This window comes from Balearica regulorum, chromosome 11, assembly GCF_011004875.1.
Source record: "Balearica regulorum gibbericeps isolate bBalReg1 chromosome 11, bBalReg1.pri, whole genome shotgun sequence".
In the NCBI taxonomy this organism is placed as follows: Eukaryota; Metazoa; Chordata; class Aves; order Gruiformes; family Gruidae; genus Balearica; species Balearica regulorum.
Window position 1 is genome coordinate 12540379 of NC_046194.1, and position 15347 is coordinate 12555725.

At 45.7% G+C, this 15347-nt stretch overlaps 1 protein-coding gene across 2 annotated transcripts in view; it reads left to right on the forward strand.

Moving 5' to 3' along the window:
* LOC104642399 (gamma-aminobutyric acid receptor subunit beta-4) overlaps positions 1-15347 on the forward strand; it is a 77373-nt gene that overhangs the window by 36744 nt on the left and 25282 nt on the right. For both annotated transcript variants that reach the window (XM_075763420.1, XM_075763419.1), the window contains exon 4: positions 14511-14731. In XM_075763420.1, the coding sequence (XP_075619535.1) occupies positions 14511-14731 (221 nt within the window). The remainder of the gene's footprint in view (positions 1-14510; positions 14732-15347) is intronic.

A 15347-nucleotide genomic window follows, 5' to 3' on the forward strand; every position in this document is an offset into this window, starting at 1 on the left:
ATGAGAGTCCATGGCTATGTAGTTCGCAGCACGCTTTCAGCTGAACAGTGCTATGTATTGCAGTACTCCATCTGTTCCTTTATCAGCCAAGTTATCTTTAGATCTGAACATGTCAGTGTTGTGTGGTGGTGGTATGAACCACTTCAGCTTGCACCCCAGCATTCCTGTAGTAGTTAGAATTGCTCCTGCATAAAACTTTGCCCAGGGTGAAAATGTTTGGTTTTTTTTCCCCTGCTTAAGTTTTTATTCAGTTTTTTACACAGGCAGAACTCCCACAGCCTTTATATATATATTTTTTTATATATATATATATATAAAAGCTGTCTGTGTTTGAGAGAAATGTTCCAAACTACCACCTGTTTCAATAGCATTGCTGCAGCATTTGAGAGTATTACACAAGTGAAAGCTTCATCTGGTTTGATTGAAAACCAAATTAGATCTTGAGAATCTGACCTTCTGACATCCTGTCATATATACGTTTAAAGCATCTAGCAATAGAGAGTGTATGTGCGCAAGAGTGCCAGCACCTCAATATAGAACCTAGATCCAAATATGAGTGCATGCGTGTCGTGTTGCTATTTGAATATGTAAATAAATGGGGCTATATATAGCTCTATATGTTATGTACATGTTAAGTGAAGGTGGCAGATACGACGGCTGAATAGCTTTGCTGTTTCTGAATGCTGGTAGAGGCTCTCTACAGTTTGCTCCTACCCCTCTCAGCCTTTCTGCTATCACATTTTTCAGGCCTCTGGAGAAGATCGTGTGTGGGGACAGGAGCTGTTAATATTCTGAGTCTGTGCTGAGTTGCTAGGCTACAGAGAAAAATGAACAAACAAGGAAAAGGGATGGTAAAAGGAAGAGCATCTGCTGAGCTGTTTGGAGATCCAGAAAGGTCCTCTAGTCAGACAGAAGGGATCATTTTGGGGAGGGAGTCCCTGTTGCCCTGACACAAGCAGAGTCTCAGGCCAGCTCCAGCCAGAAAAATGGCAGAGGAGGGAGTAAAAGGCAAGATCCACTGGCCCCTTCCACATCACTGCTTGCAAGGTGTGCACAACTGGCATCCTACTATCTGTGCCAGGGTGCAGTTGGTCACCACACTGGAGTATGTCTTTTTATACATCCTTTGCCCACTCTTTGCAGGGTGCACTGAGCTCCTGTCTGAGGCTCTAGCGAAGAGGGAAGCAAACCCAAACTGTACTCACTGCTTACAGATTGGACCTCATCTCCCTTTTCCACTGCAGCAACCTGCTACCAGAGTATCATCTCCTTTACCTTCAGTGACACTTCGGGGGAAGGCAGCCTGTGGCTTGTATCTCCCTGTCCATTCCCTTTGATGCATTCCAAGGTCACAGACACACAAAGTATTGACCTTTTTATCCATCAAGAATTTGCAGCTAAGGTTCAAGGGGGCTTGAAGCTTTACAATACACAAGTTCCTGTCTGAACTTAGTTTTCCTGAGTCCCAGTCAAATTTCTGAACACAAAGCCTCCTCCTTTTCAGCTGTTCCCTCCATAAATGACTGTCAGGTATTTAGCTGTACAGGCTGTAAGCCATCAGACCTACCAGGTGCCTTGTGCTTCATTCTTCTGGAAGGATGGCTTTGCCCTGTGCTCCTGTTCCTGTCTACAACATTTCTGTTCCCTCTCAATATTACTGGCTGTATCAGAACCCTCAGAAAAATTAAACAGTGCCTTTGGGTATTTTTATTATCTGGATGCTTTATTTACCAAGATCACATGGGCTCCCTGCCAATAACTTTCAGCCAGCTCTGCAAATAGACCTCCTTGGCTCCAGGACTGTTGGTCCTGGTACTGCAGAGAGCACTCACTCAGCATGGACAGAGACTGCAGCTTGTTCTCCACCATCCAGTTGGCTGTGAAGTCAAAGTCTGCTTGCTTGTGGACCTCCACAGTCTGCTGAAATCTCTTTTTTCTTCATGCATCCTGTAATAAGCTTGACTTGTTCAGCAGAATCACGAGTGTTTCATACAGCTGCATTTTGAATGCTATTGTCAGTTAACTAAACTGCACCCATCCATCAGGTTTATGATCCTGCAGCCAAGACTTGGATTGCTAAAGTGGAAGAATGATAGTATGGGCCATATCGTGTGCACTGCTGCTGGTGTCAGCCTGGACTGGTTCCCTTGGCTTTACCCTGGCATAACCAAGGGCAGACTAACCCATGGATGGAGGCAGAGTTAGACTAAATCCATGATGATACACTGTCTGGTCAGTACCCTTGACAGTAAAAATTATTTCCTAGAACAGATCAGTTGATACTCCTGTACTTTTTGGTTGTTCCAGCATGACTATACAGTGCTCTGTTCACACCATAGTTGAGAGAGTTAATTGCTAACCCTTTTCTCTAATGATAGGTCAATCTTACCGAGTTTATCAACGTAGAGGCCAAAAATACAACTATGCAGAATATTCGTACATAGAAGCTGTCACCCCAGATATAGAACTGGGTCTCTGTGTGCAGAGGTCTTCGGGTTTTCAAGTGCAATAGTTTGCATCCAGTTTGCTTGGGCTTGTTGAAAAGTAGCCCTTGTTTTTCAAACCACAAGACTGCCATCCTCTACCCTTAGGAGATCGCCCTTGACCTAACTGAACCCTATTGCCAGAAATATGTTCTGCTCTTCTGCATTTCACCATTTTATCTGCTTAGTCCCAGTTATCCTTCCTACATGATCAAACTCTGATTTCTACAGGAAATAAAGACCATTCTAACCTTTTGGTCAAGCGAATCTGTGCCAGCCTAGTTGAGGCGATTGTTCTGCCCAGGACGTGTTAGTCATCTTACATTATATAAAGGATTTGTTTGCCTCTGGCTGCCTCCTGGGAAAAGACATCTTTGTGGCAGTTTTTGGAACCTGGAATACCAAACCTTCCTTCTCTAAGGTAAAACAGTGTCATTAAAGCACTGTGTGCCTTGATATTGTAGCTGAGTCTCATGGTTTCAGTGCTCAGAGCTGTATATACAGCATTATATTCTGCCATGTAAAGTAGTAAATAGTGCTTCATTCATAACATGATTTCCTACCTATGCAGGCCCAAACTGCATTGGTGGTCTTGACTGCAACAGGGAATTAGAAGCTCTATTTATTTTTTTTTCCCAGGGAAAGTAATTTCTGTTCATTACACACTTAGCACTTGCCTAGAGATGTGGGGATCCCAAACTGGAGCATGGAGGCAAGTTAGTATCAGTGTCTTATTTTTATAGGTAAGAAAAAATGAGGCGTAGGTGAAAGTGCCCAAAGTCTCCCACAGACTTAGCATTGAGTGAGCTGAAATTGATACCCAGAGGTGTTTTCTAAAGTGCCTAATTCCAATGGGCTACTAAACCCCTTAAGTGATTTAATTCCACATTCCTCCAGCTTTTTTCCCCCCATAATGTCTACTAGTCAGTGTCTATGTTGAGGGCTGCAGAACCTCTCCTGCTTGGGTAGAGTCTGACCGGATTGGTATCTGGTAAAACTCTTGGCAAGGTGAAGAGGATGTTTCATTTTAAATATAAGAAAAAAAGTACAGAAGAGTGAAGAGTTCTGGGAATGCTTTGGAGAAATTACATTTTTCCATTACCAAGGTTGCTCCTGCTAGAGAGCCTATTCAGTTTTAACCACTTGAAGTGAGCAGCTCTCAGCAAGCAAGAGGTAGGAAAGCCACTACAAGGTGACAATTCTCTGAGGAAACATGCAGAGGCTGTGAAACCCATTTGAAAAGGTTTAGGAAGCATCACTGGTCTTCCAGCACGACCTTTCCATTGGCATAATCCAGTTTTCTTCCCCCATCCTTCTGAGAGCTTTATAAACTGGTATCTTCACTAGTCACTGTTCAAATGTCTCACTCAAATTTAATTTAATCTAATAGACTAGTTGTTGCATGTTTAATTAACTACAAAGTGATTATTAAAAACATTTTTGAGCTTTAGTAGCTGTATATTAGATATGTCCATATGTGTATGCAGGAGGGCACTGGCAACTCATGCTGTAAGGCAGTAAGGGTAGAATCATAGAACAGTTTGGGTTGGAAGAGACCTTAAAGATCATCTAGTTCCAGCCCCCCCCTGGCAGGGGCAGGGATATACTCCACTGGACAGGTTGCCCAAAGCCCCATCCAACCTGGCCTTGAACACTTCCAGGGATGGGGCATCCACAGCTTCCCTGGGCAACCTGTTCCAGTGCCTCACCACCTTCATAATGAAGATTTTTTTCTTTGTATCTAATCTAAATCTGTCCACCCTCAGCTTAAAGCTATTCCCCCTTGTCCTATCACTGCATGCCCTTGTAAACAGTCCCTCTCCAGCTTTCCTGTAGGGCCCTTCAGGTACTGGAAGGCTGCTGTAAGGTCTCCCTGGAGGCTTCTCCAGGCTGAACAACCCCAACTCTCTCAGCCTGTCCTCACAGGAGAGGTGCTGCAGTCCTCTGATCATCTTCGTGGCCCTCCTCTGGTCTCACTCCAACAGCTCCACGTCCTTCTTATGCTGGGGACCCCAGAGGTGAACACAGTGCTGCAGGTAGAGTCTCAGAAGAGCAGAGTACAGGGGGAGAATCACCTCCCTCAACCTGCTGCTCACACTTCTTTCAGTGCAGCCCAGGATATGGTTGGCTTTCTGGGCTGTGAGTAGTGCACATTGTTGGGTCATGTTGATCTTCTCATCAACCAACAACCCCAAGTCCTTCTCAGGGCTGCGCTCAACCCATTCTCTGCCCAGCCTGTATTTGTGCTTGGGATTGCCCTGACCTACATGCAGGATCTTGCACTTGGCCTTGTTGAACTTCATGTCAGACTCTCCAGCCTGTCAAGGTCCCTCTGGATGGCATCCCTTCCCTCCAGTGTGAGGTGGGATACGGGCACCAGCACTGTCCCATGGCTTGTAGGTGTGCAGAAGGCAGTTGTGTGGCATACCAGATTAGTGCCAGCAAACAATGGAAAGATGGCCTTTCTGAAAACATCATCTTTTCCTGTCATGGGTCAGCAGAAGCCTATGGCAGCATAATCTGTTGTAAATTACGGAGTACTTAAAACCAGAAATCTTGTTGTAATATAAGCATGCCCTCAGACTCCCTTTCCCATGCAATCCATGATCACAACACTTCTCTGAGACTTCATAGAGATAGTGCATTAACGCTTGTATCTCTGACACTGTGGTAGTGGGTGACCTTGTGCATACCTAGAGAGAGGTTAAAGGAATCAACAAAAGGGCCTAAGTTAAGATTTTGCCTTAAGTAAATATGGTAAGAAAGAGAAGGGATTTGGGAAGGTTTGGTGAAGCCATTTGGAGACATCTGATGCACTAGCAGAACACAGATGTAAGCATTAAGCCTTTAAGGATCTCCAGGAGGGGGAAGAACCCGTATTACCTGCGCGATCCTGGGAAAGACTTCACTTGGGAAAATATACATCATATTTCTCACAGAGGGCATGTCAACTTGCTGCCTTTCTTACACTATCTCAAGCTAGTGACTCCGCTAACTTGCCATCTTCCTGGAAGAAATTACTCAGTTGAGGACTTGCTGCCTGAGCTTCCTCCTTGTATAAGTGAGTGGCTTACCTGTTTTTAGCTCTCCTGGTACTACAATGAGTCCCTACCAGTTCCCAGTCCATCTATCAGTGAGAAGATAGTGTAACCATCCTTTTGACTTTCTGCCTGAAAACTGGTCAAATTCATGCATCATCTTTTTCTGAACTTAATGTATGGCCTTGTTTCTCTGGCCTTAGTTGGCTGCCTGGACAAAGCATGCTCTTCTGTGCTTGTTTGGCATAGGAAGGTGTAGGAACCAAAAATTAGCTTGACCATTTCTCATTAAGGGATTCTTCTCTGGCAAAGATAATTTTGCAAGTTTGATGAGGTTTGGAGTAATAGCTAGCTGGTGATGCAGAAACGGGAAGGTCAAATAATACTGCTTTTTGGGGTAGAATGGACTCTGGGTTTTGCCCAGCTACTAGTTCATGGGGAGAGACCAGACTGGCAGAAATGGTATGCAGTAGCTCACAGATTTTATGGCTTTAGAAACTGTCTGGCATTGTTTTCTAAGAGCTTGCCTGAGGAAGATGTCATGCTGCAGGTGGTGATTTTGGGATTGCTGCCTGTAACACTGAACAAGGTTGATGTTTTGCCTGTGCTCCTAGAGCAGCTGATACACATCCCTGTGCCCATCAGTTCCGTCTTTCTCCTCTTGACCTCTGCTTCCAGCATGACTGGGGCTGTTAAGCAGGTGACATATGGAGCTGCCTCCTGCTAGGGCAGGGTGTTGATATACAGGCTCAGAAGTCTGAAAGCCTTGTCATGGGCAGATCAATGCCCTTTTGGCTTAGGATCCAGATAGGTTTATCTTCTATCTTACACTTGCAGGACCAGCACCCATCAGGGTGCTGCAGGGATAGGGCATGGCAGGAGAGAAATAGGACAACAAAGAGACACTTTACTTGCACACCCCTAATTGTTGAGGATATAGCTGATATCTGCCCTAGTTTCTGGACATGCATTCAGCAATTAAACACATGCAAATTACTAGAAAATTAGATCAGATTAGTGAAAGGAACATCTCTGTGCAAAGTACTTCTCAGGTCTTAAAGAAAATGAGCTCAAGAGCACAAAGACCTGCAGTACAGAAGGGCATAGAGCATATCCTAGAAGCCAACATATTCCTGCCCCTTGCATTACTGGCAGAGAGACTGCAGGTGCTCTTCCTGATCCCCAAGCCAGTGCTGACATCTGGTTATTCAAAAATAGGGGAAGTGGAAAGAGATTGCGGCTTTCTCACTTGCTAAGCTGAAACAGGGAGAAAAGCAGTATCTAAAATAGTTGTCACTTTATGTATAACAGTTTTCAGGCAGAACTTCAGACTTGTAAACTGGGCACTGACTTGCACCAAAAGAGAGAAATTAAAAGCAGCACTTTGGCAGAATGCTCTCCCCATGAAAAGTACAGTAAGTATAAGAGTTGCTGCCTCCTATCCTCAGCAAAGGTGAGACTCTGAACAGACTTTGTGCTGTTTTAGAGCTGGAAAGTCTGCTATCAGGTATTTACTTATGTCAGATTAACTGGTTTTCATTAGTTCTGGGACCCATTGATTTATCTGTGTGGAAATGGACAATCACTTATGAGGGCAAAGTAGTTTTCTTAAATGAGCTTGCTAAAGAAGAACTGTGGCTGTCTTGCTCTGTCCTTCGTGTATTCTCCTGTACATTTTACACTGCTCCAATTCTTTGCAACTGATTGCAGGCACATCCTGTCTCCTCCTCTTAAAAAGAATTCCTCTTATTTCCCCTACGCCCTCCTTAAAATGAAACATACTTGAGGACTACTTTGTCCTTTAATTTCTTTCCCAAGAATGACGGGAACAGGAGATGGTGTTTAATCATCAAAGAAGTTGAAGCCAACAAACTGTTCATTAGTCTCTGGCAGTGGCAGCTTGGTTTTTACTAAGTCAGATGTTCCATTTTTCTCCCTCTTTCTGGAGCATCTTGGCTTTCCTAATGTCCTTTTGTGATCTTGGACAAGGATACCATATGTCATTTGCTTCTATGGGGAAGGACTTTTATTTGGTCACTTCTCCAAAAGATGGTGCTTTATCAAAGTCAGGGTGGAGAGGAAATGGGGGGGAAAAAAGTAAAATGGCATAGCTAGTGCTAGAGGCAAGTTGCAAAACCTCCTTTATCCCTCATGCCCAAAGTCATGCAGCAGCAGAAGACCAGTGTGCCTTCTCCCCTGCAGAACAGTTCTTGCTTCCAGTACCTTACAAGTGCTTAGTATAAAACACAACCTCCACTAGCAGCCTGGAATAGTCACCTTCACTTTGAAAGTCCCTCTGAAAGGTATCCAAGTCATTTGTCATCCACAAAAATGGACTAGGCACAGGAGACATCCATGTTGCCAGAAATACCATATTCTGAGCAAAGATTTGACCCTTTCACATACATTTTTTCCTTCCATTTCTAGTCCTGGCTTCTGAGTCTAGTGTAGCTCCCAATGAGCATGCACACTTCTGCCTCTGGACAAGTTCAGTACTGGGGACTCCCTAGGTCGCAGCACAAAGGAAAGTGATCTGACCCAACCTGCCAAAGATCCACATCTCCCAGGAGCTGTGCTGAGGGTTTATGAAGCAGCCTGCCTGGGAGGGATGCTTCTGGTGAATTTCTGTTGGAAGATGGAGCGTCTGCCTTGCAGCAGGAGACTCTGTGTCCTTGGGCTATTCTTTCCTGTTAGTCCCTTCCTTTTATGACTTGGACTGTATTTTCCACATTAATGCCTAGCATTCCAAAATACTGTTAAGCTCATGACTTCATGCTTTTGTAACAGCAAATTCTACAGGCTCTGTAGAAAGTTATTTCCATTAATTTGACTTCAGTCTGTTCTCATGCAACAATTCATTGCAGAACATCAGAAACCATCATCATATGGCTCTGTTTCTTGTTTAATTCATGCAACAGTTTTACCCCCCACTTCCCCCTTGCCTCCAGCCTAGCTGCTTCCTGCCTCTATCAGAGCCCTTCTACTACTTTTGAGAGTGCATATAGTTATTTGTGTACTGCTCAGTAGCCCTTAAGTATCTAAAAGGGTGTGGGACCCTCTAAGCTTGAGTAGCATAGGGTTATGATTGTTTACTGACTTAATGCAAGCACTACAGGGAGTCAGAAAAGAGACTGATTTGTACTTGTTTTAAAGTGATGTAAATACAGTGAAGAGCTAAACTGTGGAACTCACTACCACAAGATTGCAGATGCCAAAGGCTGAATATTCTGAGAGATAAGACAAACACTCAGAAGAGAAACTGAGTATCTTCAATTAAGAAGGTACCAGCTCTGGCTCAGGAGATCCTTAAGCCTTAAATAGCTGGAGAATTAAATATCACAACAGAGACCCTGTATTGCTTATATTCCTCCCTGCTGCTCTATTTACTGTTACTGAAGACAGCATACTAATGTGTAAAGGTTTTTGGTCTGACACAGTACAACTGTGTCTCCAAAATCAGCACAAGCACACTTGTAAGAATACCACTTGGGACATATACCATGTTTGTATTCTGCATGCTGACATGAGACTGCACAGGAGAAGGACAGCTCTTTCTGGGAAGAGGGGCTTCTTAATTTTGGACCTTTCTCTCACTGAAGTGAGCAGAAAGGGACACATGATGCTATGCTCCAAAGGGCATCCTTGAGCCTAGGGACTCTAACAGTGTGTCACTGTGTGCAAAGGAGTGCCTTATCTGGCTTTCCGGTTAAAGACTGAAGCTGGTCTCCGCAGAGTGCTACCCTTGTTACTCAGGTGCCTTAACTGGTCCTGCTCAACCCCTTGCTGTTCTTTGATCTGTACACAAGTTCAGGTTCCCACCCTGAACTGACTCCTTGAAATGTCACGTCCCTTGGTGGTCTGGACACATCCCTGCACACTGTTCAATGCATGTGGCTGGCCCACAAGCAACTGGCCAAATGCCCCTGTCCTCACCTGAGTTATGGTGGCTTCAGATAGTATCTGCTACCCCCAAGCACTCCAGCTTCCTCCTACCCTCTAATTTGTCAGTGCTTCAGTGGCAACCAACCTGTGCCCACAGCACCAGGAGTGACCCACTCTCCTGCATTAGTCCCCTTTCCTGGACCCACATGTCTTCTGATTGACTTGGCCTCCTTAAACTTTGCCTTCCTCTGCACAAGTGGGATTGTTCCAATTAGGCTCAGATATGGCATCTTCTTCCTGGGACACATCTGCTCCAAGAGGTAGCTTTGGTCTCCTGTGACAGTGGGCTCATTTCTGCTCCCAGACTGCACAGAGCCAGCACAAGTGGGGAAGGGTCCAGTGTGAGTCCGGTTTGCTTTCCAAGAAAAAGTAAGCATTGTACTCCGAAAGGAGGTCTGAGATGGAGGTGGAGGGTCTTATATGGTAGATGCTAATAAAGGTGTTTGTAATATGAACCAGTGGAAATTAATTCTTGCATTCATACTAATGGTGCCATCTTATTTCCCTTCTTGCTGTGCCCCAGCTCCTGTTCCCTTAGACTTATCTACCCTGTCCTCTGAAAAACTGGGGAATCCCTGTTGCCTCTGGGGTTCTGCAGAAAATACCTTCCTCCATTCATGCCCCTCGTGTTAACATTTCAGCCTTTCACTGTTCAGTCCTCTTACAGCACCTTTTGTTTGGAGTCTCTGCTGAGTTTCAGGAAAGGCTGTAATTATCAGTCTCCTTCTCTTGTCCAGAGATGGATGCTAGTAGCCCTGTCCTCAGTAGGTGGTAGGATGCACTGTCATTTCAGCAGGTGAGGCCCCCAAGTAAGCTCCTTTTTCTGGGGCTTTTGTGGGCCTCTAAGTGAGCCGTCCTCCCTTCTTGCAGGGAGGCACCTCTGAAACATGAGTGTCTGCTGCCTCTACATGTTGCTCTCACCTCTGTTTTCTGTGCGTCACACGCAGCAATAAGGAGGAGAGAAAAAGAGAGCAAAGACTTTGCAAAACCTGGGAATGGGGGAGGCAAGGGGGGGCTGACAGCTCACAAGGAGCTGCTCGGCAGAGCAAATTGAATGGAGGCATGGGGTGTGGGGGGGTCTCCTACAGCTTTCCAGCAGGCTCAGGTTCCATCTAGGCTTCGTGAGGGGCTGAAGGGGAGCTGTGGTGCTGAGTGTGGTCCCGCACACAGCTGGGCCATGAGGTCTGCCTTGCATGGTAGAGAGGGCAGCGCAAGAGTACTGCAGTAAATAAAAGGGCTGGAAGCAGCATTGGAGCTGTGCAGCTTGTGAGCTACTGGGTACCTGACTTCTGGGACAAACCAAGGGATCTGGCCACTCCTGGACTAGCAGAGATGGAGGAGACAGGAACAGCTCTTTTGGCATAAGGGGCATGCGATTTATAGGTCAGGGAGACTCGGCAGGGCTCATCTGGGTCTGATACACGCTTTCTCCTTTCCAGCACTATTGCCTGCAGCATTTCAGCTTCCTGCAGTGGGATGCTTGTCAGGGTAGGTACAGGCTGACATGGCCAGTTAAACTACAGTAGCAAAGCCTAGCTAGAGAAGGTTTGCAGGTATCTTTGGAAAACTTGCTTTTCTTGGGGGTGGAAAACAGAGGACCAGGTGGAGGCACGTAATTTCTGGTCATGGTCATGCTTCAGAAGCCCCCTTTCCCTTCTCCCAGCCTGTGTTTTTTAAAAACTGAAATCTAAGTTCACACTGAAAAATTTCCAAAGGTCTTTGCAGTGCAAGCTGCACAGACCTTCTGATGAGGGAGTGGTATCTCCCTTCCTCCACTCTTGCCTCTGCTTCCCCAGTAGCCACCAGACGAAGCAGGAGGTTGCATAGGATAGGGCTGGCACATGCATGGTCCTTGTATATTGAAGGGGTGGAAAAGCTGGAGGGCTGCATGGGCTCCAGGTTTGATTGATTTTGAAGCTCTTAAGCCTGGTAAATGGGCCAACTTTCTATCTGCTGGTGATGCTGGGAAACCCAGCTTGTGGTATATCTGTGGCATCAGTAGGCTTGTGAATGTCACTGGTTACTGGGAGGTTTGGGAAAGCCTCGTATTAGCCCAATGACAGATAAAATCCTACAACAAAGGGATTGTTGTTCAAGACTTGGAGGAAAATCAGGGTTATTACTTCTGATTCCTGAACTTATGAACTACTGCATGCATTGGCTCTGTCTGGCCATTCTGCTTCTGCAGAACGATGTCACCCTTGGCCATTATTTTATCTCCCTCTGAAAGGAAGGCTATGATTAAGATCTCATTGGCTCTGGAGCCTGGCCAGATGGTGATGCTAGGGTGTCATGTGGGTACTTCATAATTGCCTGACCAGACTATGGGGTATAGAGGGGAAGGCAATTTCTTTCTCTCCTGCGTACTGGTCCCTCTCACTTGCTGTAGTGGGCTTCCTTAGCCTCCTGGTCTATGCCCTGCCCTCTTCCAGGGACCTGGAGGCAGAGCATCCCTCTTCCCCGTGGCTTGGTGCTATACCCATCGGTGTGTCAGCAGCACCTGTTCCCCCCAGAGAGGACCAATCTCTGCAGGGTGGACACTTGTCCTGCTCTTTTCCTTCTGCCCAGAAATCCTGCCCGCTGTTCAACAATGTGATGGGGTAGGGAGAGCAGGAGAATGAGAAGTGGAGCACAGGAATCAGCAGAGAGAGGAGCTGAGGGAAACCTCAGGCACTAGATGAACCATGATTATCAAGTGCTCCAGACTTCCATGACGCTGCCTAAAGAAATCTATTGTGCCAAGAAGCCCAGGAATATTGCAGAACAGAGCTCAGCCTAGGGCTGGGGTGGCTGTTGTTGCCCAGAAAGGTCTCTGCACCTGAAGAACATCATCAGCCTGATGGGTAGGGTGTAGGCTTTTATTTCTGCACCCTTCTGAGTTTGTTCCTATCAATCCTGGAAATACAGAAGATGTGTTTAGAAGGTGTATCTCTTAGGTGCTAAAGACTGTTCAGTTTGTAAGCTGCTTGCTCTTTTTGACTTCTGGAGATCAGTGCCACCTCTTTGCTGCTGCTGCTTGAAGGCAGGTAGGAGCCTGCAATGACAGCAAGGTGGTCTGGTTAGGGGTGAGCTGTTGCAGGGCTCTGTCAAGGATTAGAAAAATGCAGGTCAGTGAAGCAGCTCGCCAAGATGTGCAGGTGGAGTTCTCAAAGGAGGAGAATGGAAATGATGCCTCTGTAGCCAAGATTCCTACAGGCAGAGGAAGAGTCTCTTACCAAGGAGGATAAGAGGCTCCAGGACCTCAGGCACTCTGCTCCTCTGTGCTCTTACTGCAATGCAGGTCCAAACACCCTGGGAAGGGTACCAGGGAGAATGTTTTCCTTTGCAAGGTCTTGACCAAAAAGAAAATGTTTGTGCCCCTGAGAGATGGACTGTGAGGCTTCTGAGGCAGGAGTTTAGCAGTCCCTTAAAAAGCAAATCAAAACAGTTTCTTGGCCAGAAAGTTGTCACTGTGTTTTTATTCTTTTCAATATAACACAGAAAGTGACAGAGCTTTTGTATCTAGTCTACACCACAGATTTACCCTGTGACCTTTCAGGTATGCATGTGGGTCTAGATTTCTGATTCATAGTTAGATACCTGAAAGCTGGCATAACCATAATGTAGGATTATTTGAGCTTGTTTTCAGAAGTGCTAATCAAACCTGGCTTCAAGTGAAGTCAGCGGGAGAAGACAGGCAGGCAGGATGCCTCTGTGCTCAGCCCAGATGTTAGTGCATGCACAAGTTCCTCACCAGCCCCTTGCACAGAGCTGGAATTTGCGGAGCAGAAACACCCGTCATGCAAATCTGTGTGGTCAGGAGGATTCCTGTGACACTGTAGGTATCTGTTTGGGAAGAGACAATGTGTCTCTGGCCTCACCTGTTCTAGATCATTTGCATACATTTTTGAAAATACTTTTTATTTAGGGACTTGTGAAAAATTACTGAGTTCTGTAAGGCCACTGTCAGCAAGACTTGTGCCCACTTCCTAATCAACATCCTGTTATTTTAATGCTAGCTGGTTTCCCCACCAAAATCTTGGCTCCTGGCCTATTTAAGATCTGTGGTGAGAATGTTTTCTGTCATTGGTGTGTACGAGACCCCTTCCTGTACTACTCGTTTACCTGAGAAGAAATAATTGTTCTTCTAGTATGGTGCCACAGCACTGTGTCTTTGAACAAGCTGATCTGAGGCTTCTGGATTTCCCCTGGATGTGCTGTTACTGTCCAGCAACTAGTATGGCTTCTGCAGAGCTGCAGCTGTGGGCCACCAAACAGCTTTCCCTGCCCTCTATTAAATTCTTGTCCTAGCAGCAGTTTGAAGTGTCAACTTTTTACTATTGAACAGGAGAGGAGCAGGAGATAGGTACAGCATTGTGCTAGCTGGGCATGGTTAGGGAACTGCTCCTTTACCAGTGGATCATGCTCCACTGGTAACAGATTTCCTCCACATATGTCCCTTCCCGAGAATTGCAACAAACTCCCAACTTATCTCATATGAGAAGGCAAGTGCTAACAGCTTGTGATGGCTGGCCTGGGTTGATTTTGAAACCTTGGCCTCAAGGTGAGATTCTCCATGTGCCCTTGGGAATATTTTGAGTTTCTGCTTGAAATAAGATTGGCTTTTACCAACTGTGTGGTAACAAGCAGTGGCTGAGCGTGACTGCATTGCGTCAAGACAACTTTATGTGACTTAATTGGGAGATCAGTCCTTGAAGTCTTTAGCATAGTGTAGCCCACTGTTGGTTGACCTCCTTTAGTGCTATTGTAGTCATAACTACTACTGTTTTTGCAGCCAAACTCTCAGCAGGCTGGGACAACATGAGTGGAATGCAGTTTTGTTTGACTGGAGTCATGTAATGTCTTATTCTCCCCTACAAAGCTCAGGCTTGTTTCCATTTTCCTGGAACAAAGCACATTCCTCCCAACTGGTGGAGGTGTGGATACAAACATTTTGGTGCCAAGGAATTTGGAGACCCACCAAAGGTCTTGGAAGCAGCAGTAGTGAAGGGACTGACTTACATCCCTACCCTGGAGCCAGGCTGATGTTTGCATGTTTCTCTCCCAGGACTACACCATCACCATGTACTTCCAGCAGAGCTGGCGGGACAAACGCCTGGCATATAATGACCTTCCTCTCAACCTGACCCTGGACAACCGGGTGGCTGACCAGTTGTGGCTGCCTGACACCTATTTCTTGAATGACAAGAAGTCCTTTCTGCACGGGGTGACAGTGAAGAATCGCATGATTCGGCTCCATCCTGATGGGACTGTCCTGTATGGCCTGAGGTAAGTCTAAGGGGAATCTTTGTTGGTTGGGTCGAGAATGAAATCTTTTCAAAACTTCCTCCATTTCCAAATGTATTCTGGTAAGGTGAGGACCCAAAAGCCCAAAAGATGCTCAAGTGTTGCACAGTTATAAGTATCTGTTCTTTCTCCAAGCTGGAAATGGTTGTTTCCTTCAGGTCTCCAAAGTTTCCTGTGCTGCTATAGACAAATTTTGGAGATGGGAATAGTCTGCTCTGAGCATTTCAGGTTACTGTCATTCATGTTGCGTAACACTTCCATTTGAAACACTCAGTTTCAGTTGCTTATAATTTTCTGCAAGTTTGGCCCATGGAGATGAGACTTTGTTACTCTTGTATCTAAGGCTGAATTTCTGTAACATTTGAGTCAAATAACTTTAGTCATTTCTGAGATAAGAGACGTGTTTTTGTACAGTTAAAAAAATGTCTCTTTATCAGATCTATTCCAAAGACTGAGTCTTGAAAGTTGATATCTAGTAGGGGAACGGTCCTCAGCAAGGAGGCTTTTTGTGGTGTCTGGAATAAATTAACGTAGGCAAGTCCACAGTCTTTGAAGGTGCTGTGCTTGTGTGTGGTGGAGGTGGCAAAGATTGGCCTTG